At 41.2% G+C, this 12,080-nt stretch overlaps 1 protein-coding gene across 1 annotated transcript in view; it reads left to right on the top strand.

The window, feature by feature from the left end:
* The window catches only part of npas3 (neuronal PAS domain protein 3), an 87,861-nt gene extending 83,237 nt beyond the window's left edge, over positions 1-4,624 (top strand). The window contains exon 7 of the mRNA XM_031847218.1: positions 929-4,624. Coding sequence (XP_031703078.1) covers positions 929-2,626 — 1,698 coding nt within the window. The 3' untranslated portion in view covers positions 2,627-4,624. The remainder of the gene's footprint in view (positions 1-928) is intronic.
* Positions 4,625-12,080: the final 7,456 nt, after the last annotated feature.

Here is a 12,080-nt window from a genome sequence, read left to right as displayed (position 1 = left end):
TGTGTGTGTGTGTGTGTGTGTGTGTGTGTGTGTGTGTGTGTGTGTGTAATGGGCTGGAGAGAGCCAAGATGCCAGAACAGCAGCAGCTAAAGATACTGAACACACATCAGCAGCCACAACACATGGAAAACCCTGTCTGGGAAAATAAAAAAGGATCAACAACTGAGAGTCACTGTGCGGGAATTCAAATACACCCAAACTGAATCCATAATAGTCCAAGTGAGGAAAAGTTTTTAAGGAAGAGCTCGTTATCTTTCGTCTCATGCCACAATTATAATTTTTTTTGTTTTAAATATGATGAAATATCTCAAGAACAATTGTTGTTCATTCATGTTTGCAAAAGGATAAACCATGACAATTTTAGTGATCTCCTGTAGACCCAACATCAGGACCGAATGCCATTTGTACACAAGAAATGTCAATTGTCATCAAATTCCCTTAGCACATTCCAGCTCCCCAGAAGATAAGCCCTTTAGATTTTAATTAACCCACGATCTTTAGCGCCACCTCAAAGATAAAGCTCAGATTTATCAGCTAAATCATTAATATGTTGATTGTTCTGTTTTGGATAAAGTTATGGTAAAAATATACTACAATGACAATGCTAACGCGCTTATAAGCACTTAACACAAAGTACAGCTGAGGCTGCTGGGAAAGTCTTACATTTGCAGGTATTTGTATGAAATGTAATAAAATGTGACCTGATGATGGTGGAAAAGGAAAAGTCAAAGTATCACCAAAGGTATTATAGAATCCATCTTCAGGGGAAAATTTCACAGTGATCCATCCAAATATAATCAACCTCATTGTGGCGCTGAAGAAATAAGTCATCAAAGAGGATTCATCCTATGGGGACCATGAATATCGTGTACAAAAGTGAATGTCAATCCGTCAAATATTTAGTTGAGATATTTCAATCTGAGTCCAGGATTTTGAACCAACGTATATATCTTTCTCCTCAACAGACAACGAGAACGCCAAGTCCGAGGGGAAGCCGAGCCACCAATCAGAACGCGAGGACCCGGAGACTGACAGCAAGCGTCAGCAGCAACCCGGTCAACCACATTGCTCCTCCGAACAGGAAATGAAGCGCCAGGAGGAAGGAGACAGCTCAAGTAACCCCGAGAGCCAGGAGAGCGACGACAGTCTGGAAGCCTCGGATGGAGAGGGGGAGGAACAGGAGGAGGCAAGGGTAGGAGGAGGAGGAGGAGGCGGTAGAGGTGGTGGAGGTGGAGATGGAGGAGGAAGGCTTGGGAGGTTAGCCGGACTGGGAGGGTTAGGGGGACTGGGTGCCATCGGAGGACTGGGCAACCTGGGCGGGCTCCATATTAAGGTAGAGCACTACGGAGAAGGGGAAGAAGTACAGCTGCACAACTCACAAACTTCTTCGTCGGAGGAGGAGGAAGAAGAGGACGACGACGACGACGACATCGACGAGGAAGAAGACAGAGGCGTGCAAGATTGCGACGGCGTCGACGCCGGTGCTGGTGGCAAGCTCCAGAAGAGGCGGAAGAGGAGGAAAGTGCAGAAATGGGACGCATCCCGGAGCAGGAGGCTCCGTCTCTCCTCGCCCACCGCCTCGGACAGCCCCGATGCCATGGGAGACGCCGCGATGCTGGTCGACCCCTCCCAGGCCACGCCGGCCAACAACTCCTCCTCCCACCTCCTCGCCTCCGCCGGCTCCCCGAACTGCGTGGGTGCGACGTCCTCAGTCCTGAAAATCAAGACGGAGATGGCGGAGCCTATCAACTTCGACAACGACAGCAGCATCTGGAACTTCCCGCCCAACCGGGAGATTTCCAGAAACGAGTCACCATACAGCATGACCTCCAAGCCTGCCCCTCCGGGGTCCCACGAGAACTTCCCCTCACCCCAGGGAGGCTCTCTACAGGTGGCCATTCCCGACTCCGTCCTCACCCCTCCTGGAACCGAGGGAGGCACAGTGGGAGTGAGGAAACCTCCTTACAACGGAAGCTCCGCGCCGTCCTCCGCTTCCAGCGCCGGCAGTTTAGCACCTCCCTCCAATGCCTCCTCCGCCGACCCCCTGTCACCTCCGCTGTCCGCCTCCCCGCGGGACAAGCAGCAAGGCACTCCCACCACCTCCTCTTCCTCGTCCTTGTCCTCGTCGACCTCTTCCTCGTCGCTGCTTTACTCCGGTGACCTCGAGGCGCTGCAGCGTCTGCAGGCCAGCAACGTGGTGCTCCCGTTGGTCCACCGAGTCACGGGGACTCTGGCCTCCACCAGCACGACAGCTCCGCGGGTCTACACCACCGGGACCATCAGGTACGCACCGGCGGACGTCACCCTCGCCATGGCGCAGGGCAACCTCCTCCCCAACGCCGCCATGAACTTCGTCGACGGCTCGGGGTTCGGCCTGGACCCCAAGACACCCATGGAGATGCTGTACCACCACGTCCACAGGCTCAACATGTCGGCGGCGGCAGCGGCCGGCCCGTTCGTCGGATCACAGATGGCCACGGGCGGGAATGGGTCCCTGGGGGGCCAGATGCCGACCGCAGCCAACGTTTTCACCACGGCGGAGGGACTTTTCTCGACGCTACCGTTCCCGGTGTACAGCAACGGGATCCACACCACGCAGACGACTCTGGAGAGGAAGGAGGATTAACGCTAATCGCTCAAGACCGCATTACTGTGTTTCTAGAATCGACAACTGTGTCAAAGTAAAAAAAAAGACTACTCACTAGTAAAGAAACAAAAAAAGAAAGGAAAATAAAGACTACTTGCTATCTTTTATCAACACAGCACTGTGTTTCCGAGAGGGGGGAAAGGACAGGAAAGGATGACAAATGTACTCTAGCACTTTGAATCTGAGCAACTGAGCTTGTGTAATAGACATGAATGACCCTCAAACATGTCCCGACCTTTTCTATCTTTTTTTCTCTCTCCTCATCCTCTCTCTCTCGCTCTCTCTCTCTCTTTTACTCCTCTTTCTTGCGATCAGCAACGTTTTCTTTTTCTTCTCTTGAACAAAAACAAGACTATTCTTTATTGTAAAGAACTCCTTTTTTTGCCTACAGAGAATTCATATTGCCGAAAGGACTCTGCTGGAGCCAGACGGGGATACTTTTTTATTATTTGACTTTGTTTTCTGTTGCATCTTTACGAAGGTGCCGATTGTGCGTATTTAACGGAGGACGGTACAGGGATTTGTAACGGACATAAAAAACTCTATGCGGGCGCTTCTCCACATGTATCTTGATGTGATCAAGGCTTGAAGAGAACATTTTTAAACCGAGAGGAGGGGACTGACAAAAGGTCTCGGAGATAATAATCTTTTGAAAAAAGGTTTTTTTTGAAGACGTTTCTCGATTGAGGGAATAGTTTAGAGGATTAATGCTGTTTTTTCATTTTCATTTCCTTCTTTTTTTTTATAAAATATTCTAGCTCAGATTTAACTTACGAATCAAGCATTAAGGAGAAAAACAGAAAAGAAAAAAAAGCAATTTCAGCCGGGTAATGACCTGTGAAATATCGAATGTTACTACTTCCTCTTTTATCCCAGGAGTTTACCTACAGGTCTCGCACCGAACATAACCTCCTCTACATCTCCTCCCATCTCGATATGTCGTTCTCTCTCTCTCTCTCTTATCTCTCACTCTTGTCTGCCGGATCTTTAATCTCTACGTCTAACATTTCCTCCTGACGATCTACAGATTCATGGTGCTACCGACCGTCCAGTAACCCGGATTCAGCTGGCTGATGGGGGTGCTGTAAACGAACCCACAGCTCGTTGACAGACTGATCGTGTTTTGTTTTTTGGAGGGGGAACAATTTTAACCTTTTTATTATTATTATTAGTTTTTATCTTCTGACCTTCAGGAAAGTCAGAAACACAGCAAGAACCGTAGGACCTCTAAATCAGCAACATCATCTCCATCATGTCCCTCCTTTGTTTTTTTTCCTATAAAAAAACGCTTAATCTGATTGGGCGTGGAGGGGCAGCTCCACACGGCAGCATGGAGGTGATTGGTTGAATTTCTAGGCTTCATAGTGTTGTTTTTATTTCTATGTATTTTCTAACTTAATCACTTTTACTTCTCAGTGAGACTGAGGCTAATACGCTAGTGACGCTAACTTGAAAAATGAATGTTAAAAACCTCGACCGGCTCCTGTTTGATTGTTTAATTTTATTTTGTACTACTTTCTTTGTCTTTATTTTTATTTTCTTACCTCCTCCTCCTCCTCCTCTTCTTCCTAAACCAGAATCACCTCCACAAGATTTTCCTAAACAATCCACTCTCTTCCATCTCATCGCCGGACCCTGTGATAAAAAACAACCACATATCAACTAAGGAGATTGTAATAAAGACATGCATTTTCAATCAAATCTATCAAACAATCAAAATCAATAACTACAAAAAAAGAATCTTTTTTTTAAGGAAGAGAAAAAAAATCACATTCCTTGAAACAATGTTGTCTTTGTCGTCGTTCTTCTGTTCTGTGTTCTTTCTTCCCCAAAACCCTCGTTGCCAAAAAAAAGACAAAAAAAAAAGAAATCTCACAAGTTTAGTGTTTTAAAAGCACTGTGATTCTCGTTCATTTCTACCTTTTTCTTTTCTACGTTTTTTGTTAAAAAGAGGAAGAAGAAAAAAAGATAAGTAATAATTAAAACGGTAAAAAAAAACAAAAAAAACAGTCACAACATCCATCTTTTTAAAGTTGGCAGCCCCGTCTCTACCATCCCGTCATACCTTATTACCCAGTGTGATTTAAAGCCGTAAAAAACGTGTTACCGATGTGTTTAGTGTCACTGGCTGTCAAAAAGTCTTTCATGGCGACTTCTCTCTCTGTGTGTGTTGACTATATGCAGTATATACTGAGCTACTGTAGCTGTTTTTGTCCTTTGTCTTCTCTGTGCTCTATCTCTAGTGTGGGGGGGAGGGGCGGGGCTTAGTGGGATGAAGGGGGTGGAGTCTGAAAACGGCGAACCCCTCTTTGCCTCTCTTTGCCTCTCTCTCTCTATCTCCCTCTATCTGCAGTCTTAGTGAAACCAGTGGAGGTTCGTGGAATTTCGTGTTCGGTGGCCTTTGCAAAAACTACAGAAAAAAAATTTGTAGAGACCACCTTTTTTTCCGCTGCTTCCTTTTTGTCTTTGTAAAACCTTTTTTGTTTTTTAAATTTTTTTTGTGGGGGGTTTTCTAATCCTCTCTATTTCTCTCTCTCTGCTGTTGCTTTTTGCTGTTGTGTAGTCTTATACAAAACCTCTTTATCTTGCTGTCCTTTCTCTCAGAGATGAAAAAGATTCTTTAACTAGCTCAAAGGTTTATGGAGCCATGTTTATCGCCGCTAAGGAATTCTGGGAAACGCAGTTTCCAGCTCTTGCATATACAAAGTATTAAAAAACGAATAAATATTTACGATACAATTCAAATTGTGATGAGGAAAAAGCCTAAAGTAGCATTTTAGATTGTAGTCCTGGAAAAAACGACCATAAAAGCCTCAGTTGTGAAACATTTCCCAGAGTCCCTTGGTGCTTCCTGTGTGCATTGGGTGTATTTCATTGGTTCCCACCGAAACTTGTTGACTTCCTGCGCAAACTTCTCTCACGGGACAAACAAAGTTACACAAGTGGTTCAAGGGGGGAGATTTAAAAAATCACTATTTCAGGACACGTAATATAAAAAAAACAGATTTTAAAGATTTCTAAAGAAATTAAAAGAAGAAAAAAATATTTCGCACTATAAATCTATTTTTATAGGTGTTTTGGAAAAACTGAACTGCATGTTTAGTAAGTTCGTCCAATGAGTTTCACGTGATCGATCCCTCGTTTATTTTTTGTTTGTTTGTTTGTTTGTTTGTGGGTCCAGTGTTTTAGTTATTTTAAGTCTGTCGAGCCCAAACGGGGACGCGATGGAGGCCTCGTTAAAGTCTGTATCGTCAAACCGATGCCTCTAATCTCATCTTTTCACATCAGGAAAAACAATCTGTAGCGTCTGTGCTTTCTGTGAAGAATCAATGTCTTGTTACTGCGACGAAAATGTTTAAACAACTATGAAAAAAAGCAAACAAACAGGTTTATGAAATTTAGCGATGGATTCATTTACTTTTGTGTTCAATGAGGGAGGACTGTGATTGGTCCACGCGATCTGTCGGCCGATTGGCGGGTCGTTCGTGGTTGAATGTTAAATTCAGTCGTTTCAGGAGCATTTTGTTTCTGCGCTCCTCTGGATTTTAGCGTTTTCTACTTTTGGCGGGGTTTTTTTTGCCCTGGTTTTGCGTGAAAACAGGGCAGGGGGGGGGGGGGGGGGCCCAAACGAACGGCAGGGCCCCATCTGGTGAAAGAAACCGGGATTGGGCAGCAGGGTGGTGGTGGTGGTGGGGGGGTGCACATAACTCAGACGAAACCAGGAAATACACCCACATGTAACAAAAACCAAACAGCCGGTCCAAGCTGTTTCAATGTTTTTTCTGTGTTTTATGTCGAAAAATGAAAACTTTGCTGGTGATTTTAAAAACGTAAAAACCTTAATCACAGCTGCTGTCAAAAATACATAGTGTTTAAGAATTACAAATATTGAAAAATCACTTCATTTACCTGTGAAGAAACTGTGTCTGTGTTTTTAACTATTTCTTGTACAATTATACAGATTCTTTTATGAGGAACTTGGTGCCAAGTAGCTGAAATACGGGAGAGAGGGAATCTCTTATTATCAATGTTAACAGTGTTATATAATTCTAAATACAAACAAATTAAAATATTAAAAAAGAGAAAACTATGGTACATTTCAGTTTTTTCGTTTTGAAAAAAAAACACATGACTAACTGATGCTAACTTTGAGTGCCTGGCTTATTTTTTATTATTATTATTATTGTTTTCGGAAGACATCTTTTTGAGTTCATTTACCATGAATAATGCTGCAAATCCGAAAAATGTACATACTTCATTTTTATAGCAGTTCTTTTATAAGTTTACTAGGTTCTCATCCGCTCAGAGGAACATGTCACACACATGGTTGTCTTTCTGTAACCCGGTTTTCACCATCTTACAGGTGCCATATTCATAATAAAAATTTCTCTCGAATTTGTTACCAGATTGCATAATTTCTTCTGTTTTTCCACCTTCACCAATCCCCAAATAATAGAGATGCTGCCACATCTCAGTAAGCTGCTTTCTTTCTATTTTTTATTTTTTATTTTGAAAGTCAGGAAGGGTTCTGCTAGTGTTCTGGTTCCTGTTGAGAATTGGACATTAATTCATGTTTAATTCAAATATCTGAAAAATGATGGTAGAATTCATAGATAGATAATGCTTTTTTCCCTTTCACTCCGTCTCCATGACCTTCCTCAGCGTTTAGTTGGACGGATCAGAGGAGACACTGCAGAGTGAACAAGGTGTTGTTTTTAAAAAGAAGCTCCCGTCCTGCCTTGAAACCTTCACACCTCCAGACGGCCAATCAGGTATGTGTGTCTGCAGCAGACAGGTGGAGGTGGATGCATCACTGGTCATTTGGGGGGTTTGCTTCAATATATGAGTCTCTCACTGCTGGTGAAATCAATGCTGCTACACCAAAAAAATATTAATAAAATCATGGACAGTATTTCCACATGATTAAACTGCTTTCTATAAGCATTAAGCAACTCTGTTGGTCCAACTTAATTTACTACTGTAAGATTAGTTCGACCAACCCTATTAAGTTAAATCGGACTCAACCCTAGTAAATAAGTTGAACCAACCTAAATAACTTAAGTTGATCCGACCCCAGTAAATTAAGTTGGACGAACTTAATTACTCTAAAGAAAGCAGTTTAATCGTGTGGAAATACTTTCCATGATTTTATTAGGTTTGTTGAAAGTGTTGTTTTTTGAGTGTATTGTTACTTTGTTATGCCGCACAACACATGTTCCACTCAGCTTAGAGAGCCACGAGTGTCTCGCAAACATCGGTCCTGGTAGAAACATAAGCCCCAAAAACCGTTCCAGGAACCACACGAGCTGATTTCAGAAACTGAACCCAAAAAAATGATCTTTCCTGGATTAATGGTCACCACTCTAAACTAGATGAGGGTTTACAGGACTTGGTTTTAGGGTCAACAAATGTGGGAGCCTGTGCAAATTCAAAATGATTATTATTATTATGTGATTGAAAATGAAATATAATCTTAGTTTATCTGTAATTGAAGGACTTTTAACAATTGTGGAGCCTAAAAAAGGTCGAGATTGTTTAGATTTAGAACCATGAAGAACAATTTAGGGTTTAGGAACATTAAACAGCATCTTAACTTCCTGCTTTGACTTCAACATGTCTCTTCTACAGACTTAAAAGAAATGTGTTTAAACCATGAACTCCCCACCAACTCCCAGCATCCCGCCATCTTACTTCCTGTCCTATTTAGTATCATGTGATATTCAGCCTGTTTTTTGCTCCTGACACATTACTTTTCAGTTTGAAACTTTGCATTAATAGAAATATGAAAATGTCAGCGTGAAGACGGCCTCCCCTTTTCTTTTCTTGCTTTTCTCCTGCAACCTGTTCTCAGGTGTGAGGTGTGCACGTGATTTACATTTTTGCTTTTTACACAAACAAAAAACACTTTTTTTTACAGCAGATGTCATGTTTGAGTTTCCATCACATCTGAAGAATCATGGAGTCAAATTCCAGAGCACGTCTCTCCAAAGTGATCTACTAAGAGTTTGAAGGTTAGTATGTTGGTACGCTTTAGTACGTAACCCATGTGAAACAACGAGGAAATAAAGTAAAGTATTTATTTCCGTCATTCACACTCGAGCAGGGCAGAGAACCGGCGGTCGATGCAGTACTTCCGTGTTTTATGATTTACAAATTGTAGTTGAAGGAAACTGAAGTGGCGTACTACCTCCCCCGCTGTGAGGAGTTTTTTTAGCACCTGGAAATACAGGAACAACGCATTGACTGTAAATAAGAAGTGGACATAGTCTTCGTGACGTTGTCATTGGTTGACTGATCTTTTGACGCCTTGAATTTTGCAATTAAGCCGTCGCTATCTTGACTTTTTGCAAAGGAAGTTACTATGTATGGAATGTGAAGGAGTGATGTAGAGTTCTTGGATATCTGGTAGAGACCTGTCAATCACTGTGTAGCCCCGCCCTAAAGCATCCCCTGCTTTATGGTCTGTTTGACTCTAAATGGACCATAATGTACTAAATGAACATCATGCTGTATTGAAGAAGACTTGAAACTAGAGATTGAGACCATGAACTCATGTTTACAATGTTTACTGAGGTAATAAATCAAGAGAGAAGTAGAGTCATTTTCTCATAGACTTCTATACAATCAGAGGAGTCGCCCCCTGGTGGACACTAGAGAGAATGCAGGTTTAACACATGAAGCATCGACTTCACTCTTCAGAACTGGAAGTTGCCGCTTGGTGTTGACTGAAATGACAAGAAATTAGGCTTCTTTTGACTCATGAGTCCTCATGAGTCAATAGCCTCTCAGTCCTTCTCATCTCTCTCACTTTCATTACCTTCCTTTCCCCTTTTTCTTCCAGCCTGTATCGTCTCTCCTCCTCCTCTTCCTCCTCCATCATGCCGGAGAGGTCAGTCAGTCGACCCTCTGAGGCCGACCAGCCAACTTTAAATATTTCAAACTATTTTAAATGAGCGCACATGAATCATAGATCACAGGCAGCGCTGCTCTGTGTGTGTGTGTGTGTGTGTGTGTGTGTGTGTGTGTGTGTGTGTGTGAGCTCGAACCTGAAGCTCCTTCTAATAACCTCTGGCTGTCCATCTCGGTGAGGAGGTCTGATGTGGAATTTAGATCCGACAGCGTCAGTCGTTCACCGGAGGCGTAACGAGCGGCCTTTCATCATCGCCGCCTGATGGACGGATGATGAAACAAAGCGTTAGAGATGAAAACTCATTGGGGTTTGTTTTTTTTTATCTGCGGGGGCTGATCTCCCTAATTCCCAACATGCATCAGGAGTCAAAGCATCACAAAAATAATCTGTACGAGTATTTTGGGAGACACGCGGTCTCTGCCGGAGACATGATATGACGTTTAAGTTCCTAAAGAAAGGAAAAAAATCTGTTTCTGTAATGTTCCTACAGGGAGTCGCTCTCTATGCTGGAAAGAGAATTTAATACATTGAACTTATTATATTTACCTATGAACAGCTGTGTAAATCTGTGGAGCTGCAAGATGACAAAGAAAGATCGATGTATTTATTTATTATACACAGAATTCAGATCTGCGTTGGCTTCAGTGTGCCTCCTTTACAGACTTAAAAGAAATATGTTTCAACCTCGAACACCTTACAACTCCCAGCATCCCTCCATCTTACTTCCTGTCTGTTATTTGGTATCATGTGATCTTCAGCCTGTTATTTGCTCCTGAAAAACGACCATTTAGTTTGAAACTTTCCATTAATAGTGACTTTCAGCCGAATGCGTCCGTGGTTGCTAACCAGGTATTAACCAGGAGGCAACCTCCGGTTCTGCAGAGTGAAGCCAAAGCTTCATGTGTTAAAGCTGCATTCTCTCTAGTGTCCACCAAGGGGCGACTCCTCTGATTGTATAGAAGTCTATGAGAAAATGACTCTACTTCTCAGCATTCCCAGCTAAACTAAAGGTCCAAGCTCAACAGTCTCTTTCACCCACATCTCACTGTCATCTTCTGCAAACTCATTGTGCTTTGGTGTCGGGTCGCAGAAACAATGAGACTAAATACGATACAAAGATGAACCAGAAATTCAAAAGACAATGTATAAAATAATCTCAACACGTACTTTAGTGTTAAAGTGGCAGATTTTTAAATGGAGTTTAGTGTGTTGAGGCTCGAGGCTCATCCAAACCTGTTAAAAGAATACCGATGTGATGTCAACAAGGATATTATTATTATTATTAAAGTGACCGATTTCTGCATGCAGTTTGGTGTGGCAGCAGAAGTTTTTGTGTATTCTTGATGTTTTGCTTCCCTGAGCAGGTTCCAGTCCAGTGAGGCTGACGATGATGAAGATACAAGACGGCAGGTTCTACCTGTGAATGTCTTCTTTTACACTATTTATCTTCATGTAGGTGTTGCTTTGTTTCTTCCTCCGTTTCATTAGTATTTTTTTACAATAAACATCACTTTTTTTTTTGCATGGACTGTGGTCTAACGTGCTGCTTATTTACATTTTTATTCCGTAGATGAAGTAGAAGAATCCGGCTCATGGAAAACAATAAAAGATATGCATATGTAAGACGGGACTCGACCGTGACGGTATTAAAACATGGCGGTAGATTGTCTTCACCTGAAACACAGAGGTGGAGCTACAGAGACCTCCAGAGGAGCAACACGGGACTGCAGGTGAGTTCAACTCATTTCAGCAGCACCTCGTGTGTTCACTGAGCTCTGCTTTCTATGAATACCACTTTTATGCATATTAGGAAATATTAATACTTTTATACGTTTGTGAAGTTTAACTAGTTTCTGGTTATTTTGTCCTCGAGCTCAAGCAGTTGGATGTGTAATGTATATTTCTACAGAATTTCTTTAACTGATTGTATTAAAGGTAATATATATATATATATATATACGTATATATGTATATATATATACAGTATATATATAAGTATATATACAGTATATATATATATGTATATATATATATGTATATATATGTATATATACATATGTATGCATATATATGTATGTGTATGTACATATGTATGTATATATATATGTATATATATATATGTACATACATATGTATGTATATATATATATGTATATATATATGTACATACATATGTATGTATATATACTGTATGTATATATGTGTATATATACATATATATATATACATATATATACATATATATACATACATATGTGTGTATATATATGTGTATATATATATATATGTATGTGTGTATATATGTGTATATATATATATGTATGTGTGTATATATGTGTATATATATATATGTATGTGTGTATATATATATATATATGTATGTGTGTATATATATATATATATGTATGTGTATATATATATATATATATGTATGTATATATATATATATATATATATATGTATGTATATATATATATATATATGTATGTATATATATATGTATATATGTATGTATATATATAT

Source organism: Anarrhichthys ocellatus, unplaced genomic scaffold (genome assembly GCF_004355925.1).
Source record: "Anarrhichthys ocellatus isolate YVR2014 unplaced genomic scaffold, GSC_Weel_1.0 scaffold7, whole genome shotgun sequence".
In the NCBI taxonomy this organism is placed as follows: Eukaryota; Metazoa; Chordata; class Actinopteri; order Perciformes; family Anarhichadidae; genus Anarrhichthys; species Anarrhichthys ocellatus.
This window is presented reverse-complemented; position numbering and strand designations above follow the sequence as displayed.